Raw genomic sequence first — 23055 nt, forward strand, 5'->3', positions numbered from 1 at the left:
AAACCACAGGGACCCAAATGTAAAAAATTTGAGATTTGAACTAAAATGGCAAAAGTGCCCAAACCACAGGGACCAAAATGGCAGTTTACTCTATATTTTACTGAGCGCATCAATTAAATTTTTGTTATCACCACCGTATCCAATAGAAAAATAAATTATATATAAAGTGAATTATTAAATTTTTTAATCTATAAATAATTTAATAAAACTATTAAATCTATAAAAAAGTTTAGGAAAAGTTACAAGTTTTGTCCTTTATATTTATACCACTTTACAGGTAGTGTCCTTTTTAATGAATGTTGACAAGCGGTGTCCTTTACTAGGCATTTTGTTGCAAGTTTAGTCCTTTACACTCAACCCAGTTAAAAAACCTTGTTAATTGTTGGGTGTAAAGGACTAAACTTGCAACAAAATACCTAGGTAAAGGACAAAACTTGCAACAAAATACCTAGTAAAGGACACCGCCTGTCAACAATTAACAGGGTTTTTTAACTGGGTTGGGTGTAAATGACTAAACTTGCAACAAAATACCTAGTAAAGGACACCGCCTGTCAACATTCGTTAATATAAAATATTGCTGGGGTATGGAATTAAAGTCCATAACCCACGTAGTCATCTTCTCAATATTGCAAAAGAACGTAAAACTTTTATATGAAGGTTACCTTTCGGAGTTATCTTATGTATACAGCGAGAACACCCATTCCTCAATCGGGCTGGTAGTGACTCGAAGAAACAGTTATTAGAGAAGAAAAAAAAACCATTTGAGTAAATTGCCATTTTAGTCTCTGAGTTTTGTCCAAATTTGCCATTTTGGTCTAAATAGTTTTTTTTTTGCCTCTGGGTCCCTGACTTTTCTCTTTTGTTGCCATTTTGATCACATACACTAACTCCATCCAAAAACTCCATCTTTAACCAGGGGTATTTTGGGGATATTCATTTTAAATGTTTTCAAATGCCATTTTGATCCAATTCCAACAAATCAAAAAAATTCCAAAAAATCAAAAAAATAAAAAAAAAATAAAAAAATCATAAAAATTCTAAAAGATTCTAAAAAAATAAAAAAAATCCGTTCTGGCGTGAACCGTTTCGAACCCGAACCGTTTCGAACTGAACCGTTTCGACGCGAACCGTTTCGACCCGTACCGTTTCGAGTTGAGCCGTTTCGAGTTGAGCCGTTTCGACGCGAACTGTTTCGACCCGTACCGTTTCGACCCGAACCGTTTCGACGCGAACCGTTTCGACGCGAACCGTTTCGACCCGTACCGTTTCGAGCTGAACCGTTTCGACGCGAACCGTTTCGAGCGGAACCGTTTCGAGCCGAACCGTTTCGAGCCGAACCGTTTCGAGCCGAACCGTTTCGACCCGTACCGTTTCGACCCGAACCGTTTCGACCCGAACCGTTTCGAGCCGAACCGTTTCGACGCGAACTGTTTCGACCCGTACCGTTTCGACCGAACCGTTTCGAGCTGAATCGTTTCGACGCGAACCGTGCCTCGAAATAGTACGGGTCGAAACGGTTCAGCTCGAAACGGTACGGGTCGAAACGGTACGGGTCGAAACGGTTCAGCTCGAAACGGTTCGGTTCGAAACGGTTCGCGTCGAAACGGTTCGGTTCGAAACGGTTTGGTTCGAAACGGTTCCGCCCGAAACGGTTCGGCTCGAAACGGTTCAGTTCGAAACGTTCAGCTCGAAACGGTTCAGCTCGAAACGGTTTGCGCCGAAACGGTTCAGCTCGAAACGGTTCAGCTCGAAACGGTACGGGTCGAAACGGTTCGCGTTGAAACGGTTCAGCTCGAAACGGTTCGGGTCAAAACGGTACGGGTCGAAACGGTTTGCGTCGAAACGGTTCGGGTCGAAACGGTACGCGTCGAAACGGTTCGAGTTCGAAACGGTTCGCGCCGAAACGGATTTTTTGTATTTTTTTTTAGAATTTTTATGACTTTTTAGAATTTTTTGGAATTTTTTTGATTTTTTGAAATTTTTTTGATTTTTTGGAATTGGATCAAAATGGCAATTGAAAACATTTAAAATGAAAATCCCCAAAATACCCCTGGTTAAAGATGGAGTTTTTGGATGGAGTTAGTGTATGTGATCAAAATGACAACAAAAGGGAAAAGTCAGGGACCAGAGGCAAAAAAAAAAAAAAAAAAAAAAACTATTTAGATTAAAATAGAAATTTGGACAAAACTCAGAGACTAAAATGGCAATTTACTCTAACAATTTAGACTAAAGTGACAATTTTAGTCAAATTTTCGTACTAAAACGAGAATTTACACTTTCTTCTTACCTACTACCTCATTGACTGAAAACTTGGGTCTTCATTTATTCTTAGTTTCTTACCTACTACCTCATGCCCAAAAAACTGAAAATCTATGAAACACAGCTCCCCATTAACCCTTTTTCTCTAGGTGATTTACATAATCTGATACAGGATCACCATCTCCGGTCTACTCATCGCCCTGCGATCTCGTTGTTCCCTGTCTTTATCTTATACAGGTAACATATTCCGTTGTTGCTATGCCTTTATCTTATACTTGTATTTAATCGTTTCTCATAGATCTGTACATGTTTTTTGTATGTTTCCACATGTCGTTGTTATACATACACTTTATGATGCTGCTCTTAATTTGAACTGTTAAGCATACACATACATAAGCTTTATGTTGCTCTTTGCCTTTTGGTAGTGCTTAGGAGGTACTGCTGATTGTTCAAAACTAACATTATATAATCACGTTTGTGGATGTAGGATGGGTGAAAGGAAACGTGTTGATACTTATCAATAGCGCCGTGCAATTCCCTTCTGCAAGATGGCGGTAGTTGCGGCCTTGTGATTTATCTAAACACATTAGCCGCTACTGGGGTCAAGCTATCTATCTACAATTGCTTCTAGTTTCACCTGTCAAATTTGTTTCTTTAATCGATAAAATATGTCTTACGCGGATGATTTTAGACACCTTGAAATTCAACTAAAAGATATAAAGGCAGCTACCAACAATTTTAGTGACAAGCCTATTGGAAATGGTGGGTTTGGAACTGTCTACAAAGGAGAACTACTTCTCCCCGACGGTCGGAGAATGTTCGCCTTTAAACGCTTAAACCGTAAATTTGGACAAGGGGATGTTGAATTTTGGAAGGAGATCACGACGCTTTCTGAATTGAGTCATGAAAATTTGGCCTCCCTTCTACATTTTTGCAAGGAAGGTGAAGAGAGAATCCTTGTATACGAGTATGTATCTCGTCAGAGCCTCGATAACTATCTTGATAAAGCTAGCCTCACATGGATCCAACGGCTTCACATATGTATTGGGGCTGCAAGAGGAATTGCCTATCTTCATGATCCAAAGAAGACCCAACGAAGAATTCTTCACCGTGATATAAAAAGTTCAAACATCCTTCTGGATGAAAAATGGACTGCTAAAGTTTCAGATTTTGGCCTATCAAAAGTCACTCCTGCTAACCAAACGCGTTCATATCTAGTGTCTAATGTTGCAGGTACACTTGGATATTGTGATCCAGAGTATCATGCAACAGGTATTCTTTCAAAAGAGTGTGACGTCTACTCTTTTGGAGTGGTGTTGTTCGAAGTAATGTGCGGAAGATTATGCTGTGAGATAGAAAAGGATAGGCTCATATGCATTTTAGTGCATACGTGGAAAATTCTTTCCGATGAAGATAGACTAGATGATATTATTTTTCCTGATCTAAAGCAACAAACAAATAAGGATTCTTTATCCATGTTCGCAGCCATTGCAAGACGATGTCTAAATAGAGATCATAAAGAACGACCAACTATGGTCCAGGTCGTCAGAGAACTCGAGGACGCACTGCATCATCAACAAGTAAGTTTTATTTTCTAAGAAATATTACAGATTCTCATCTAATATTTCAACATATTGGAGTTTATACAAAAATATTTTTCTTTGCAGAACCCTATGAAACACGAAGTCAGAGTGACCAAGACGCCAACATCGTACGGATTTACGGAAGAATTTGATCACCTCAAAGTTCCATTGGAAGATATAAAACTGGCCACCAACAACTTCTCTGTCGACAGCCTAATTGGACGTGGTGGGTCTGGACATGTGTACAAAGGAGAATTCTATCAACCAGGAGGAACACGCATGGCCTGTTTTAAGCGACTAGATCGTAGACTCGGGCAAGGGAATGCTGAGTTTTTGAAAGAGATCTCGTTGCTTTCTCTATACAAACATGAAAACTTGGTCTCTCTCTTGAACATTTGTAATGAAGATGATGAGATGATCCTTGTATATAACTACGCCTCTCGTGGGAGCCTCAATAGATATCTTAGTGAACCTAGTCTCACGTGGACCCAACGCTTGAAGATATGTGTTGGGGTTGCTCATGCAATCAACTTCCTTCATGATCCTGGGGACACAGCTCAGAGTGTTTTACACCGAGACATTAAAAGTTCGCACATACTTTTGAATGAAGATTGGACGGCTAAAGTTTCTAATTTTGGTCTATCAAAAATTGGTCCAGGTAACCAAGCGGCAACATATATTTTTTCGAATGCAGTTGGTACACCTGGATACTGTGATCCGTTATATATGGAGACGGGTGTCCTGACAAAAGAGTCTGATGTGTACTCTTTTGGAGTGGTGCTGTTTGAATTAATGTGTGGTAAATTATGCTTCCAATATAGTAATGGTCATCTATCCCAAATTCTTGTGAATAAATGGAGAAGATGCTATGAGGAGAATAGATTAGATGAGATTATCTTTTCTGATCTAAAGGAACAAATGGACTCGTGTTTGTTGAGTACATTTGCATCCATTGCTTATCAGTGTATCGAGAAACATCGTGAAGAACGACCAACTATGGCAAATGTCGTGAAAATACTTGAGATTGCACTTGAACAACAAGTAAATTTTCTCTCTGTTTTAGAAGTATCCCATACAACAAGTTAGTGTAGCTGTCCTTTTCTGAAAATTACTAAACTGATATAAAGAGCTAACACCAATTATTTGTACAGGAGGAATTTGAAGAGACGATGAGGATTCAAAAGCTCCTGAAATCTCCAATATTAAACACATCCCAGGATCAAAATCCTATTCGATTTCCGAATGGAATTCTTGTTGATGATGGCAATACGGTAATAGCTTAATTTTTAACAATAAAATGATTTTGCTTGTGCATTTAAATTTATTTATTACAAAGTTAAAAACGATTGGATGAAAAAAAAACTGAAATTTTTTTAAGTATGCTCATTTTATTTTATTAATTATTTAAATATGTTTACTCGACAGTGGCTTGCAATACTTAAGGGAAAAGTGTGTGAAGTAATATCTGCAACAAAATGCATTTCTGCGGACTCCCTTGCACATGACGACACACAAAAATCAAGGTTAATTAGTGACTTTCTCCACATGATTGAGGATCCTGTACATCAATACAGAAGTGTGAAAAGTGTGAGAAGTGTATTATAACACTATATATAACACTATATAACACCATATAAACACCGTATAACAATATGTAACACCATATAACACCATATAACATTATGTAACACTATATAACAAATATAACACTATAGTTTGTCTGATAGCATGTCTATGAAAAATGTATAGTGTTATATAGTGTCATATAGTGTTACATAGTGTTATATGGTGTTACATATTGTTATATGGTGTTTATATGGTGTTATATAGTGTTATATATAGTGTTATAATACACTTCTCACACTTCTGGATTAATGTACAGGATCCCTACCCTTCTCCACATATACTTTTATATAAGAGCATCCACGACGATGCCTATGTGGCACCGTCCAGATTTCCATACCAGCCCAATTCCAAACATACCCCCATTGTGGTTCTCGCCTAGTGCCCTCCGCTTGCTTCGTCTACAGGGGCGTAGCTTATAAGGAGTCAGGGGGTGCCCAACCCCTGCCGATGTTTCGGTTACTAGCGTTAATTTTTTCGATTATTCGTCAAAAAATTTTCATAAGTATAGAGGCCGGCCCCCACCAATTATTTTGCCTAAAAATTCCCGGCCCCTTCCAATTTTCTTATAAAAAAATATTATACATATTGTCGTATTGAGTTATAAAAAACTTGAAGAACGGATCTATAAATAAATTTTTATACTTGTTTTTAAACTTGAACGGGTCTATCAATTGGATATTTGGAGTTATTATTTTTCGATCCGACTCGAAGTGAATCGCTGACTCGAACATATAACTTGAAACATAGCGATAGAAAAAAAATTGGAGTTAATTACTGTTTTCGTCCCTGTGGTTTGTCAAAAATCACTATTTCAGTCCATTAGTTTAAAAATTGTGATTTCAGTCCCTGTGGTTTCACTTTCGTAACCATTTCAGTCCACCTGTAACCATTTCAGTCCCTGTACCTAACAGAATAATGGATTGAAATGGTTACAAAAGTGAAACCACAGGGACTGAAATGGTTACGAAACTGAAACAATAGGGACTGAAATCGCAATTTTTAAACTAATGGACTGAAATAGTGATTTTTGACAAACCACAGGGACGAAAACAGTAATTAACTCAAAAAAATTGGGTCCGATGAGTTTCGCCCCCCACGGAACTTTTGGTCAAGCTCCGCCACTGTTCGTCTAGGAGAGCACACTCGTATAAACTGATTTTGTTTGAAACACAAATGACTTTTTGAAAACTACAGATTGCATAAATTAACATGTTCCCACTAATAGATGTCAAATCTTTTAGATTTGCTATTGATCTTATCATCTGAAGATCTTTAAATAAATGAAATATGAGAGTTAAGATATTATATGATTTTGATATGTGCAGGTTTCCAAACGTCGTAAAGGGTGGAATGTACAACGGTTTTACAGTAAAAGTGACAACTCAATTCTTGTCACCAAAGGCAATGTACACCGTAAGCCTTGTCTTCAAACATAGTGGTCCGGATCATGGGACACACATACCCTTTAAATTCAGACTGGAAGGGGAGAGATACTACTCAAATTCATGCATGACACATGTGAGAGATGATGGATGGCTAATGACAGAACTATACCAATTTACAAGCCACAAGAGTGAACATGTTCTTGGGATTCACTTCTTGCCGCTCTTCAATATCACTTCCTCAAGAATTAAGTATTTTCTTGAAGGCATTGAATTTCGTCCTGTTCAGTATGTAACTTGACAAGCTGCATGTTTACTCCTATACAAATCAGGGGCAGCCCTAAAGTTTGGGCAAAAAAAAACCCTCGTTTTAGGACCCCAAAATCTTACGTTACCTGGTTTGGGGATTTGTTGCTGGTATTCGTTATGTTTCCGAGGAAATCGTAGAACTCAGGCACACGATGCTTCAACAATTTCAACAACCAGGTTTTACCTTCTCTCTGTTGTGAATACTTTTCATTTGCTTCCTATATAATACGAAGTGAGGTTGGATTAAGGTTACACCAAATGTTTGATGGAATGCATAAATGCACTTCTTGTAAAATGTTATATTTGTTGCTTTAAGGTTATGTTGGATGCTGTTGGAACTTGGATTTAAGCACACTAGGTGTCCATTAAAAATTCTGAGTGAGTTGTAGTTACTAGTGGTTTTTAATATTCAAGCCATTTGGTTAAGATTCTTGACCTCCCATTTGTCTCGTTATTACAAAATTCGTTAAAAAGATATCACGACAGGGAAGATCTGTTAGGACGGTTGAGACAAACTCATATGATGTTACCTGATTCAATTTCTTTCCCTAAAGTTCATGTTTTAATTTTTTTTCTTGAACAGCCACAAAAAACAAATATATATAGAAAAAAAAAATCCAACACGCAATAGCCGGGAGCTGGATGTGCAGAGATAGTACACAGATTACAAAAGAAGCATAAAACAACCAACAAAGCCTAATAACTTGCAACCTACGCCCCGATCACCCTAAACTAAACCTTGTACATTGTATTGGATTGTAGTGATGTAATCAAGGCTATATGAGGTAGGGATGAGCAAAATGGACCCGGTACCGGTACCGAATTTACCGAACCGGGTACCTTTTCGGTACCGATTCGGTACCGACTTTTAACATTTTCGGTACCTGTTCGGTACCAGTATTTACCGGTTTTTACCCTCAAATACCGGTACCGGTACCGAACCGTACCGAACCAGGTATATTCGGTACCGGTACCGGTACCCACTTTTGAGGATTTTCAGTATCGGTTCTTTCGGTACCGGTACCAGTTCGGTACCGGACGGTACCGAGCTCATCCCTAATATGAGGTGTGGTTAATATAGACCACAATATTTCAGTTATTGTCCCTGTACTAACCTGTTACATTATTTTCTCTAATACTCCTGCAAGCTAAGCAAAGAGAGATTAAGCTTAAAAAGAAAAAACCTAATAAAAAAATTAACTAAACACTAAACCAATACAGTCCAGCTCACATTTAATATTGGCCGCTTGGCCCAAATGTAAATCAGATCCATAAAGCCCCTAACTGTTTAAAATCATATCCACATTGACTAAGTGGATACTTGACATATAACTCTTTTTATTTCATAAAATATACTCGGTTTAAATCGAACTCAAAATGACTATTTCTTAATTTAATAATATCTAAATTTTCAAATGAAGATATTATTATCAACCATGATATTGATATTTAATCAGGGCCGGCTTAAGAGAGAGTGAAATAAAGCAAAAGTGTTTGGGACCGCTTCCCTAGGGTCTCAAATTCTAATATATATGTAGGTCGTCTTGACTTTGAGATTGTTAACATTGAGATTTATGATCTATAGTTATGCATACGCACAAAGATCATATATGAATAATAGGATCTAGAGCATCTTTTACGAAAAGGACCTTAATTTTATTATTCGCTTTGGGTCTAAAAATTATCGAGCCGCCCTGTATTTAATCAACCTATACATAAAACAATTTTATAAATTCAAATATTGTTTAAACCTCCTAAATTATAAAAATAACACACAAATTTGTACATTTATAATTTCTACATTAATTAATTTTAATTAATAGTTAAATTTATAAATTATACAATCGGTCTAGAAAAATAAGAAAAAGTTTGGACTAAAGAATATATCTTTAAAAGAGTTAATTACACAGATAGTTCTTTTGGTTTACCAAAAGTAACACGTTTGCGTATTAAGCTTTTTTGTAACAAGTTTAGATTATATGATTTCGGTTTTGTAATATGTTGAGTTATTAAGGCCACTGCTACTGCTGCCACTTTATTTTTGTATTAAGTTTTGCTACAATGATCAAAATGCCCTTTATTAAGTAGAGAGACTATTTTTATAGTTATATCTATTTTATTACATAGGTTATTTTTGTAACTTAATCAAATTATAATTATATATTAAAATATTATATATTAATACAAATGTAACATCCCAAAAATATCAAAATATATGGATAAAAATACGTTTTTAATTACTAAGTAAAGTAAAATAACTAGGGGTAAATAACCTAGTTAATATTTAGTAGACTTATAAAAATGGATGGTAATCATTTATACTTGGATGAAACAACTTGAAGGACTAAAGTTGTAAGTAAGGAAAAGTGGCTAATATTAAAACGGGTGGAGATATAATAGGAAGTTTATTTCGCTAGGAAGGATAGGAAGTAATCATAACCGTCCAATTGCACAATATACGGTCAAGATCAAAATCAAATTAAAAACTGTCATTTAAACACGCTCTCCGGAGTTTCAGGGGTATTATCGTCAAATTTCAAAATAACCGCCGTTGATTATACACAGAAACGCTTCGAAACAAAGTGCATTACGTTTTACACTTCCATTGAACGATCAAACACATACAGAAATTTGAGAAAATCATACTCCATTGAAGTTCATGGCGTCGTCGAGAGATAATTTGAAGGTTTACATTCGAGTTACTCAAAACAAATCAGTCTCTGAAAACCCTAAATCATCAAAGAAGCTAAAAACATCAACAGCTGAAGAGAACATTGATGAACAAGAAAATATTAGCCGAAAATCAACAATCAAACAACAAAGAACTAGAAAACGCAAAGATATTTCAGACAATGGTATATTTTATCTATTTTTTGCTCTTTAACTGAATTCATGTTACGTTATATGAAGTACAATAGACCTAATATATCATATCCGTTCCGAAAAATAGTTAATGAGTAATATTATCCCCTATCTTTACATTTTTGTTACCACAGACTATATTGCGTTTTATGTTAAAACTATGATCTAAGATACTAATGCTTCTTACGGGATTTATATATTGTGAATTAATGCGTTTTACCTAAATAAATTTGCAGAAACAATGAGATTATTATTATGATAATTGTAATCGAATTTTACTACATTGCGTTTTATCTTTGAATTTGCTGAGATACATGTGTTGTTACCTATTGCGTTTTATATTAATATAAATAAAAAAACAAAATGAGATTATGTAATGTTAATTTGGTGTGTTAAATAATATGATGTAAAGTATTGCGTTTTATCTTAAACCTGTGAATTACTGCTTTTTATCTTTATAGTGTTAGCTAATGCGTTTTATCATTAATTTCTTAATTGACATTGTTGACTAATGCGTTTTACATTAATAAATCATAAAAAACAAAATGAGATTATTTAATGTTAATTTGGTGTGTTAAATAATATGATGTAAAGTATTGCGTTTTATCTTAAACCTGTGTGAATCACTGCTTTTTATCTTTATGGTGTTAGCTAGAGAGTTTTATCATAAATTTGTTAATTGACATTGTTGACTAATGCGTTTTACATTAATAAATCATAAAAAACAAATGAGATTATGTAATGTTAATTTGGTTTGTTAAATAATATGATGTAAAGTATTGCGTTTTATCTTAAACCTGTGAATCACTGCTTTTAACTTTATGGTGTTAGCTAATGCGTTTTATCATAAATTTGTTAATTGACATTGTTTCATTATTCTATTTAAAGTTAAAAAACAAGAGGAAAAACAACAACAGGAAAAACAAAAAAGGCGAAGAAAGAAAGTGGTGATAGAATCATCAGAAGAAACAGTTTCTGATTCAATGGATGAAAAATCTAGTCGAGCAATTGTTCTGCATACTTCCAATCAACAACAAGTAAATTCAGGTAACATAAAACGCATTTAACATATTTCATGAAAAAAATATATGTTTTTAACACAATTCATTGTATCAGATGATGATTTTGTTGATCCACAACCAAGAGTTAACCTGACAAAAAATCAAAAGAAGGAAAAGGCAGAATCAAAACCAAAGAGATCACAGAGGAAAGATAAAACAAAAGAACAACCAGAACAACAACCATATTATGATTATGACGGAAAAAAATTAACATTAGATGTGCAGTCAATAATCTAAAAGATTATATTGAAGGTTTGTCAAAAGAGCAAAGGAATGTTGTTAGAGAAATAGGGTTTGAGAGCATACTAAAATTCAAGCTGCATTCAGTTCCACGGAAATTCGGTTATTGGCTGGTAAAAAACTTTGATGCTGAAAATGATGAGATAAATATTGGAGATGAAAAGATTAAGATCACAGCTGAATTCATCCAAAAGGTATTTCAAATACCAAATGGAAAAACAGAGATTGTGGAAAAACTGAGACCAAAAGACACTGATCTTATAATTAAATTCTGGCGCGGTCAATTCCCCAAAGATATTTTGCAAAGAATGTATGCGCACAACTTGATTACTTATTTAAAATCAAGAAATGAGCTTGGAAGATTGTTCAAACTGAATTTCTTGGTTATTTTTTTTACGATCATGGCGGAGGCAATGCAGAGTAGTAATGTTAATCAAAGATTCCTGCCATCAATGAAAAGTGACAAAAAAACCCAGGATTTTAATTGGTGTGAATATATGCTGACCGTTTTAAAGCGTACAAGAAGACAATGGCCTGGAAATGAGAAGCTCTTCAATGGACCTATTGCATTGTTAGCGGTATGAAATCTGATCTTTCATTATTGCTACATATTTGCTGAATGTTTGTTTAGGCTGCTTGTTTATATTATTTGTTTGTTTAAAACTAGACTTTATAAAACGCAATGTATATTTTAAAACGCAATTATCTTTCATTTTTGTTTATTTAAGTTATTTGTTTCTTTAAAACTCTTCTTTGCTTGAGTAAAACGCAATGTTTTTGTAAAACGCAATATATTTAAAGTTACAAAACAATAGTTTTTTAATTTGTTTACAATGATTTATATTTTAAAACGCAATGAATCATACAGATACTATATGCATACAAAAAACAAGGATTTGATGATACTGAAAACACTAAAGAGTTCTCACTTTATAAAACGCAATGTATATTTTAAAACGCAATTATCTTTCATTTTTGTTTATTTAAGTTATTTGTTTCTTTAAAACTCTTCTTTGCTTGAGTAAAACGCAATGTTTTTGTAAAACGCAATATATTTAAAGTTACAAAACAATAGTTTTTTAATTTGTTTACAATGATTTATATTTTAAAACGCAACAAATTATGAATTTATTATTTATCTAAAACGCAATGAATCATACAGATACTATATGCATACAAAAAACAAGGATTTGATGATACTGAAAACACTGAAGAGTTCTCACTTGATAAAATTGATTCTACAACATTACAAGAATTTGAAGATGAATTGGAAATTGCTGCACAAAATGACGGCAGATGTCTTGTAAATGATAAAGTTAAAAAAGTCAGAAAGACTAAACAAAAAAAGAAAGATGAAAAGAATGAATTTTATGTTTATCCAAGTGAATCCGAGAATGAAAACGAAGAAATTTTTGAAGATGAATCTGAAGAAAAACATGAAGACGATGCTGAAGAACAACCAATCTCCTTACTTAAAGCTGCAACAGACTGGATTGATCAAGAGAATCAAGAGAATGTTCAAAACAGCCAAATTATAACAAATGAAACTGAGAAAACAAATACAGAAAGTGGAGGATCATGGGGGCAATTCTTCATTAAACCATCAGTAGGAAATAAAGATAAAATGTGGGTAGACAGTCAAAGCCGACTGCGTAATTTCATACCATCACAAAATCAAAGTGAAGGTCTTTCTGACATTCATTCAACAAAAAGTGGCGATGAAAATATGAAGAACATTAAAGATAAAAAATCACATGAAGAATATCTTGTGACTGCTTTGGATCAACATTTTAAAGGAATTGAAGAAATTTTCGAAAGCATTCAATCACGCATAGATGAGATTGTGGAGGAAAATCCAACGAGTGAAGCTCTTCATAACAAAGTTAACGAATGGGTGTCATTGATTGAAAAATTCCACCATCAAGCAAAAAAGCACCAGAAAGTTAATATTGATTCAACTATGATTGAAACACCATCAAGATTTCTAAATTTGAGCCAAAATGAAGACACTGAAAATCAAATCATTTCAACACCATTGATTGTAAAACGCAATGATGATGATACAAAACACAATGAGGATAGCTCACCTCTAGTTCAATCATCCAATCCAGAAACAATCAGTGAGAATGAACCTGCATCTGTTCTGCAAACACACATTGAAAAACCTTCAATGGTACAATCATCATTTAGCGAAGAAACTCCATCATTAATGTTGGAGATTATCAAAAAGACAGATGAAGAAGAAAAAAAATCAAATCTAAAGAAATTTAATGATGATGAGGTACCATCCTTTGATTTGAAAATTTCTCAGTTGCCTTCAAATGTTGATGAAAATGAAGTTGAAGTTGATGCTACTGGACACGGTGAACAAACCGAAATTCAAGCGGAATCTGAAAAAAAAAACAATCGAACAAGATGTTCAAATTACTGGAATACAAACAATGTTTGATAGAATTGAAGAACAGGATACTGAAAAGGAAATCAGTGATCTACTTCAAAACACATCATTCCTACACCCACAAGAAGATCAGTATAAAACACCTGCAAAATCAGTTCATCAAGAACAACCAACAACTGATATAAGCAAAACAGAAGAAATAATCACAAAGATGGTACGACCAGATCGAGAGAAAAATGTTCCTGAAGTATTTTGTTCACCATATTATCTAAGACAAGTAGCAATGAAGGAATCAAGAACAGCACACGAAAACAACATATCGGGATATGCGTTCCATGCAAAAGGAGAAATGATGTAAAAATTCATTTATATACACTAAAACAAAAAAACAAAAATCAAAATATTATAATTTAATTATTATTATTATATTTTTTTTGCAGGGATACTCTCTTTGAAATTAAAGAACATGCATTTCTATATAGATATGCTGCTGAAACAATGAGGCCAGGATTGGAAATCACCGGAGAAGTAATCAATTGTTGGTCTTATATTTTGAATGAAGAAGAAAAAAGAAGATCAAAAGACAACAAATCTCCACGATTTTTCTGTACTATTCGAATGCTGGTATGATATTTAAAACGCAATTTTTCTTATTCGTATAATGAAGAATTTTGAAGTTTGATTGAATTATGTTTTATAAAACGCAATAGAATTTTTATTTCTTTAATAAAACGCAATGATTTCTTTGTTTGAATGATGTTTTATAAAACGCAGCTGTATGTTTTATTAACTTCATAAAACGCAGCTCTATGTTTATTTACCTTCATAAAACGCAATAATATGTTAATTTGTTCTATTTTATACAGGCTTTACCAAATTGTGACAAGGAAGAATCTGAAAATAAAGAAAAGATGATAAAAGCATTCACAATGAACATAGAAAAAATTCTTCAAGGTGCAAAGCTAAAAAGCATAAAGGATTTTAAAATTATCCTTGTCCCGATTCTCCATATACAGCATTTCTTTGTTATATCTTTCAATCTTGAAGAGAAACAAATATTCATCATTGACAACAGTGCGAAAGAAGAAACAAATGAATCTAAATATGGAAATGTCCCTGAAAATACAGTAAGTATTCTTAATTATCCTTTTAAAACACAAATATAAACCACCTAATCTTTTTGTTTTGTTTTTTGTTTTTTTTTTTTTTCTATAGAGGGATGCTTTGGCAGCTTACCTTAAATCTGTTGGACATGAAAAAGCAGATGATATAAAGGGAATAATCCCTGTTAGAATGCAGATGAAATGGAGGACACAACATAATGGCATTGATTGTGGTATATTCACAATGCGTCATATGGAATGTTATAAAGGAGAACCGGTCGAAAAATGGGATTGTGGGTTTAACGTGGAATATGAAGTACCTGCAAATATCAAGAAGGTTAAAAACAAAAAACCAGTCAACAAGCAGACCGCACAACTTGAAGATTTAAGAAGAAAGTTCATCGCAAAGATATTATTGCACGAAATCAACGAACAAAGAGATTATGTTATTGAAGACTCAAAGACGTTTCGAGACCTCAGTGCGAAACTTAAAAAACAATCTTATGAAACTAGTTTAGATAGGATTAAAGACAGGCTTGCTCTTGCTGGTTTACTTTGATTTTGAAATGATACTTATTATAAAACGCAATGTTTTTTCATTTATCTTGGTTTTTATATAAATCATTATTTTCTTGATCATGCTAGTTACTTTGAGTTAAAAATGCTACTTACTATAAAACGCAATGTTTTTTATTTTAAAATATCAGTTATTTTTTTGTTATCTTAAAACGCAATATGTATCATTTAAAAAAATTAAATCATTATTTTGTAAACAATTTATACAATTATATAAAATTTATAAAACGCAACATTTTAATATATGCTATTGTCTTTTTAAATTATTACAATGTATTAAAATGCTAAAAACTATAAAACGCAATATTTTTTCTAATTATTCTTTTCCAAACATATAACGCAATATATTTATAACGCATTGATTTTTTATTTTAAATTTATAAAATACAAAAAACAAATAAAATAAACTGATATCTTAATGACAAGAAATGATTAGACCAAAAGCCTTAAAAAGCCTTTTAGATTCCTGATATAAATACTGTATATATGATGGAAATATCAATTAAAAGAAAAAAATAAAAAATAATCATTATTATTATTAAGACAAATTGATTCAAATTCCTCTACCAGTAGATTATATAAGAACAGAAACCCTAAACTATTTTCACATTTCTCTCATCATACACCAAAAAACACCAAAATACCCAACACACACAAACCCTAAAATGGATAATCAACAACTATCAGTTTGGTGGGTTAAAAGAGGCAATTTCTTTCTTCAATTCCTTGATGGAAAAAAAATAAAATACCATTCCGTTGCTTCTGTCCTTCAAAACTGCAATGAAAATGTTTTGAAAAGGATGAACGAAATAGGTATACCACCTTCTTGTTACACAGATCAAACAGCCGCACTGTTCAGAATTCTACACAAAAGATATGGTAATCCGAATCAAACAGAAATTGAAGATGCCCAGGTTACATCTTGGGAGTTCATTGAAGAAACTTTCAAAGTTTCAGTGACTTGGGACGATGGTGAGGTGGAGATGTATGACCCAAAGGACATATCTACCAGTGAGGATATAAGTTTTTTGAAGCAGTTATCCGAAATACCAATCATCAACAACTCTGCTAGCAAATTTGCAGAGAAGCTTCAAAACGCAGTACTCTCACAGGTTGAACTTTGGGTTGAATCTGAAAGTGATGAAGAAATCCCTGATGGAAGCTTAGGGTTTTCATCCGATGAAGAAACAAACTTTGATCCATGAAGCTGATCATGCTAGTTATTTTTGTTATTTTTGTTGCTTGAAAAAATCATCTTTGTTTAGAACTATCATTATCTATATAACGCAATGTTTATTATATCTACTTGAATTTCTTGTTTAATTTTATGTTTAATATGTGTTACAATAAAACGCAATAATAAAAAAAAAACATATTAAAGTATATTATTCTATCTATAAAACGAAATAACAATATACTGTTATCATAAAACGCAACTTTCCAAAAAAAGCTGTCATGTGATTTTGAAATCCCTTTTGGAATCTTAGTGTTGTCATCATTTCGTGTTTAATTTGTTCTATGATCTATGTTACAATAAAACGCATTAATCAAAAAATACAATTTAAATTATATTGTTCATGTATAAAACGCAATTACAATATATTGTTGGTATGATAAAACGCAATTAACCAAAACATACTGATAAATATGATGGATATTATAAAACTCAGTAATAAAATGAGATGAAACATATACATCATAAAACGCAATGACAAATTTTTTTTTACTTATTGATATCTGATTTTGTCAGAATTTCTATACATAATTACATTGCATTGCTAGAACCTATAGCATTAGAAGAAACCTTATCTTTACATGTGCGACTGTTATGTCCTTTTTCACCACATACACGGCACGATTTCTGGATCTTTGATGATTTCTGAATTGCAATCTCACGATTTGACTTGATCCTTTTTTGTACACCGCATCCTTTGGTCCTTGTTTTGATCGGCACACGAATAATAGAATCTGATTTTTCTATGTTCCCTCCAATTTCAGCAAATCTTTCTTTGCGACTAGGAGGCGGCGCAGCAACCATAACCTCATCCGCTTTATCAATATAACTTTTAATATGATCCCTGTAACGACACAACTCATCTATATCGCCAACCAACCTATTAACCACATACTCATTTGCAACAACGATTTCTCTATAAACTTTATCAATTTCACTATTCCTACCAATTTCATCAAACCGAATATTTGAATGATTTGATCCAACAGAAACAACATCTCTCATCCATCTTCTATGAACATATCTTCTAGGAAACTCATTTATATCATCATACCGTAAAACGTAAAATATATGCCGGCATAATATACCAAATTGTTCAAACCGTTTGCAAGAACAACTTATTGTTAATCCATCTTCTTGTTTGCTGTATTGCACCTGTAAATAAGATTAAAAAGCTATATAAAATTAGTGAAATTAAATATAAAACGCAATGAATCTTAATTATAATACAGATAAAACTATATTTTCATATAATGATAAAACGCAATGAATGATGGAATAATAAAACGCAATAGATATTTAAAAATATATAAATTTAAAAAATACCTTCAAAAAAGATGTGCATGGCTGTCTGAAATCCTTTATTTCAAAATATTGAACATCACCCACAATATCAAGAGACTTTGACATACACTTTGTAATGGCAGCATCAATTTCAATCTGAATATCCTTAAAAATTGTTTTGGTGTATATTTCTGATGCTTGTTTCTCCAATACAAAGTCACTCCAGGGCTTAGACTCAATATACCTTGTATCATGATCATTCCTCCTATGCTCATGCCTTTGAATATCCATTGCAGTCTCAAAATGAGTGAAAAATTCAACAAGTATACATCTTGGATTGCAAATCTGACCAAAGAAGTAATTCTCGCTTTCACATCTCGAAGTAGTACGCATAAGACCAGCCAAATCCTCTCCATGGTAATAAGCAGGAATCCAGTCAAATCGAAGATCGTACATATCTTTTAACCACTCATGATTTTCCAATCCAAAAGTAGACATTATTGAATGCCACTCAGTTTCAAAATCTTCTGGACTAATAGTATCATTCCAAACAACATGAGTCATTCTTGTATTAAAATCAGTGTTTGCAGACAAAACAGGACCAACCTGAATAAAAAAGTAATAATATTATAAAACATAAAACGCAATAATTTAAAAACAATATATTGAAAATGATAAACATAATGAATTGATGGTAAAACGCAATTGTTTTGTAATTCTATTGATAAAAATATTTGGTGATCTTATTGTATAATACATAAAACGCAATAATAAAACAATTAAAATTTCAGTTTGTTATATCATAAAACGCAGTTAATACCTTTGTCTTCAATTTCTCCCATATGTGCCACATACATAACCTATGCCTACTTCTTGAAAGTACATCCTTAATAGCTCTCTTCATTGCAGCATCTTGATCAGTAACAACAACTTTAGGCTCACTTCCAAAAGCATTAACAAAACACCTTAAAAGCCATCTATAAGAATCTGCAGTCTCCGAACCAAGTAATGCACCACCAAATGTGACATTCCTATAATGATTATCAATACCAGTAAATGGAACAAAAACCAAATCATACCTGCATAAAAAACAAATTAAAAAAGCATTAGAAATTAGAACAGAATGTATAACGCAATAGAATATATAACGCAATAAATGAAAAAAAAACTTACTTGTTTGATTTATAAGTAGCATCAAAACCAAATATGTCACCAAAAACTGTATAATTTTTTTTGATTGCTCATCAGCCCAGAAAAGCCCTTTCAATCTTCTATCTTCACCAATAACATAATCACATGTGAAACCCGGACAGCATTCTTTCTTCCTAATAAGACGCCTAACTACCATTTCTGCATCATACTCTCCGATATAAAGATTCAAATCCCTTCTATAATTCTTACAATCAACTTTACTAGCACCAACTTCACCAAAACCACCATACATTGTTTTCATAATATTGAATGCTTTAACAGGTCCAATATTGATTGCTGACAATCCAGATATAAAACTTTCTTTCACATAATCGATACTTCGTGCAGCCGGCAAGAAATGAATATCTTCATCTTCCACAAAGATATGATTATGTTCTTCTTCAAAGTAGTAGATTTTATACATATTATTGTTCTCTAATATTAATTTCACATGAGCATTGCATCCAACTCTTTTTGAACCTCTATTACGTCTAACAATCTTTTTACTATTCTCAACTGAACCAGAATCTATTTCTTTGCTAACATGAAATCCTTCTTTTGAACAGACAATATATCTTATTTTCACTAAACCATTTACATTTGTCCAAGAGGTATTTTTTCTTGCAGAAAAACCTGCAGCAAGTGCATATCTCTGATAAAACGCAAAAGCCTCATCAAATGACTTAAAAACATTCCAACAGCAGGTGTAATGGATCCACTGACTTTAGGTTTGAAAAACTTTCTTCCACTGTTTATGCATACACGTTCCTCCCACTTGGAAATGTTATCTGAAACAATTAAAAAAAACTTTAAAACGCAATTCATCTTACATAATAATGTTTTTATTGATAAACCAAAAAATATATTAATAAAAATTTAAAATTCAAACATTTAAAGTTTATATATAGACTAATATGGATAAAAAGCATAAAAAGCAACAGCTTCAGTAAAACGCATCATATGATCTGAAACACTTAACAAAATAATCATAAAACGCAATGCATCCTATATAATAATGTGTTTAATATTAAATCATAAAAATAAGTTAAAAATAATATATGAAATACAAACCTTTAAGGTTTGTATATGAACTATTATCTAAAAAATCATAAAACGCAATACATTCAGTAAAACGCATAAAATGATGAATAAACAAAACATTGTACAACAATAACAGTTATAGACAGTTAAAGCTTTATATAACATAAAAATAAAAGTTTTATATTCATACAATTTAATTAATATCATAAAACGCAACTCTTCACTAAAACGCAATAAATGATGAAGAAAAAAAACAAACAAATTATGTTTAATTATACAACAATAACTATTAAACTTATGAAAAATCAAATATTACTTACAGAACCACGAATTATAAAACGTAAAACAAAGAAATTCAGAAAAAATAACAAAATTTTACTCCGAATTGAAGCTAAACATACCAGCAGAGTTTGAAGAAGACATTGAAGTTATCGAATTGACGAACGATACAAGATTAATGTTTGAAAAGAGATGAATTTGCAATCGACGGTGATTTAGGGTTACAGAACCTTCAATTATGTTATGAGAGTGATGAACTAAGAAAAGAAGTAACAGAATCTGTAATTGAATTAGAACGAAGATATGATAATGTAAAAAGACGAAAATGCCACCGCGTACAAAAATTTAAAAAAATATGATGAACGGCTAAGATTACTTCCTATACTTCCTAGCCAAAATAAACTTCCTATTTGATCTTTACCCATATTAAAACAAAATAAAATAAAAACACAGCACACTCTTGTGTGTGTGTGCGACCAGAGAGAAGGGAAGCAGGAGTGGATCTATGGCTAAGAAGGGGGTTCCTAGGAACCCGTTCGGTTCGAAATTTATAGTGCTAAGTTATATAGAAAATACTTAAGGAACCCTTTAATATTTTGTAGTGGAACCCTATAATCAAATCAATTTAGTGTTCAAATGATAAAACGCGCGCAAAATTCTGTAGACGTCCCGAGTTCGAGTCTTGTAAGTCGTGTTTTTTCATTTTTAACTTCCAATTTCTTGATTTAAGATTCAATATATTCATTGATGTAAATATCAGTGAAAATAAGTGGAAATACCAAAGGGGTGTGGAACTGTGGACTGCACTTGAGACAAGAACATCAGTTTATAATTTGTTTTTATTTATTTTTTGTTTTCTGTTTTTATTTATTGTGCAAGTATCAATTAATTTGGCTAAAATGATTGTTCTCGTCTCCTTTGCTTAACCTTACAATTATTTTATTTTGATTACATTATTTCACCTTTTAATTTCTTGGGATGCATTTTAGGTTCCATGAGGTTGATCCAAGTAGTTAATGACACATGCCTATCTATTAATAACAAATATATATGAATGTGAAAACTAACTAAATGTGTAATGAAGGATGTGATACTTGAACTATTTATAAGTAGCCTTGTGTTTCGAGAAGTATGATGGGGCTTCCTTTAGAATCCTTTTAGATATACGAAAAAAAAGACATTCTTTTTATATGTTTGTTCATTTGTAGAGACCATTCTATTTATATTATGTGTTTTTAATTTAGAGTAAATTACGTTTTTAGCTTCTGTGGTTATATCACTTTTACTATATTAGTCTAAAATAAGAATTTTTAATGTATCTGCCTCCATGGTCTCTATAACTAACCATTTTGGTTCTAAGTCTAACCATTTTGGCCCCTATGGTCTCTATAACTAACAATTTTGGCCCCCATGATCTCTAGACTTAGGGGTCAAAATGGTTAGTTATAGAGACCATGGGGGCAGATATGTTAAAAATTCTTATTTTGGTCTAATATAGTAAAAGTGATATAACCACAAGGGTCATAAACGTAATTTACTCTTTAATTTATCATTAAAATGTTTTTTTTTAATTATTGTATCGTATTATTATTATGTGATAAACCTTACACGACCTGAATTGTCGAACCGACCCGTATTTATATTGGGACATTTGAAAAAGTGAACCCCTTGAAAAAAATCTTGGATCTGCCACTGAAGGGAAGAACACCCTAAACCCTCGATCATCAAATTAATTAAATTGGAGGGTGAATTTGGTCCAAATCTATGTACAAATGTTAAACGAGTTGCAAATGTTGTAAATAAGTTATAATCAGTTCATTTAAATGAGATAGATAGATCATCGGCGTGTGATGGGTTCTAAATTAGTTATACGGGTTAATGGTTGTAAATGAACTAGATGGATTGTAAACAAGTTTACCTTTTATAATATTTTTTTCTTATTTTAATCATAATGATGGATTGCCTCTTTGAATCAAACGGATTAAAATACCAACCTAACATCATATTTTGATTAGATATGTTGTACCTTATAATTTAAAATCTAGCTATTGTTATATGGTGTTTGCATTTTACCAGGGGTATCCCTACAATCATACACTTCTATAAAATAACTAAAATGCTCTTTAATAGAAATAATAAAGAAAAAGAAAACAAAAAAGTGGGATGTACAAATACTGATCTAGTGATCTATCAAAGTAAATATATAGATCTAAATATTTTATATTGTTTTAAAGTCTTCGAAAGTAAGCAAATGAGACATGAATATTGGCTTTTTGGTGTCCCCTCCTGCCGTTCGCTGTAGAAAGTAGAAATCAATGGTTCGAAAACTACTCAACTGCCCATTTCCCAGCTCCCACCACTAATAATTTATTTGGCCCACAACATCCCTATCATAACCTTTCTTCTTTTAATAATGAATTCAAATAAACGACATACTTTATTTTCGTAAAAGAAAAAAAAAATTATAACTTAAAATATACATAACTTATACATCATAGAATAGCTAGATATTTTGTTGACTTGTAAATTGCATGTAACTTTACTAAAATACAGTTTAGTAATACAATTTAGTTAGGGGTTGAGTGTTACAAAAGCACTTTCAAGTAAAATACTATAGAACTTGTATA

General features: G+C 32.6%; 3 protein-coding genes across 3 annotated transcripts; 2 read left to right on the forward strand and 1 right to left on the reverse strand.

Moving 5' to 3' along the window:
* The first annotated feature begins 2360 nt into the window (after positions 1–2360).
* On the forward strand, positions 2361–7551 carry LOC110929911 (dual specificity protein kinase shkA). The gene is made up of 6 exons (XM_022173094.2): positions 2361–2496; positions 2747–3839; positions 3927–4883; positions 4994–5113; positions 5268–5365; positions 6794–7551. The coding sequence occupies exons 2-6, from the start codon at positions 2928–2930 to the stop codon at positions 7149–7151; spliced, it is 2445 nt and encodes an 814-aa protein (XP_022028786.1). The 5' UTR covers positions 2361–2496; positions 2747–2927; the 3' UTR covers positions 7152–7551.
* A 2267-nt stretch (positions 7552–9818) lies between these two features.
* On the forward strand, positions 9819–13771 carry LOC110932185. Its single transcript, XM_022175540.1, has 4 exons — positions 9819–10014; positions 10910–11068; positions 11308–11900; positions 12485–13771. The coding sequence occupies exons 1-4, from the start codon at positions 9819–9821 to the stop codon at positions 13769–13771; spliced, it is 2235 nt and encodes a 744-aa protein (XP_022031232.1).
* A 3393-nt stretch (positions 13772–17164) lies between these two features.
* On the reverse strand, positions 17165–20572 carry LOC110932186 (protein FAR1-RELATED SEQUENCE 5-like). The gene is made up of 7 exons (XM_035988202.1): positions 20551–20572; positions 19832–19896; positions 19199–19760; positions 19091–19157; positions 18738–18996; positions 17960–18523; positions 17165–17788 (listed from the first exon to the last, which is right to left on the reverse strand). Exons 1-7 carry the CDS (start codon positions 20570–20572, stop codon positions 17165–17167), a joined length of 2163 nt encoding a protein of 720 aa, XP_035844095.1.
* Positions 20573–23055: the final 2483 nt, after the last annotated feature.

Source organism: Helianthus annuus, chromosome 3 (genome assembly GCF_002127325.2).
Source record: "Helianthus annuus cultivar XRQ/B chromosome 3, HanXRQr2.0-SUNRISE, whole genome shotgun sequence".
In the NCBI taxonomy this organism is placed as follows: domain Eukaryota; kingdom Viridiplantae; phylum Streptophyta; class Magnoliopsida; order Asterales; family Asteraceae; genus Helianthus; species Helianthus annuus.

Excerpts from the sequence above, each read along its gene's own strand:
- LOC110929911 (XM_022173094.2), top strand. The coding sequence starts at position 2,928 with ATGTCTTACGCGGATGATTTTAGACACCTTGAAATTCAACTAAAAGAT. Across the intron at positions 4,884-4,993 it reads AGATTGCACTTGAACAACAA|GAGGAATTTGAAGAGACGAT; the intron begins GTAAATTTTCTC and ends TTATTTGTACAG. Across the intron at positions 5,114-5,267 it reads TTGTTGATGATGGCAATACG|TGGCTTGCAATACTTAAGGG; the intron begins GTAATAGCTTAA and ends TTTACTCGACAG.
- LOC110932185 (XM_022175540.1), top strand. The coding sequence starts at position 9,819 with ATGGCGTCGTCGAGAGATAATTTGAAGGTTTACATTCGAGTTACTCAA. Across the intron at positions 10,015-10,909 it reads CAAAGATATTTCAGACAATG|TTAAAAAACAAGAGGAAAAA; the intron begins GTATATTTTATC and ends TTCTATTTAAAG. Across the intron at positions 11,901-12,484 it reads GACCTATTGCATTGTTAGCG|ATACTATATGCATACAAAAA; the intron begins GTATGAAATCTG and ends TGAATCATACAG.
- LOC110932186 (XM_035988202.1), bottom strand. The coding sequence starts at position 20,572 with ATGTCTTCTTCAAACTCTGCTG. Across the intron at positions 19,897-20,550 it reads GTCTTCTTCAAACTCTGCTG|ATAACATTTCCAAGTGGGAG; the intron begins GTATGTTTAGCT and ends TAATTGTTTCAG. Across the intron at positions 18,997-19,090 it reads GCTACTTATAAATCAAACAA|GTATGATTTGGTTTTTGTTC; the intron begins GTAAGTTTTTTT and ends TTTTTTATGCAG.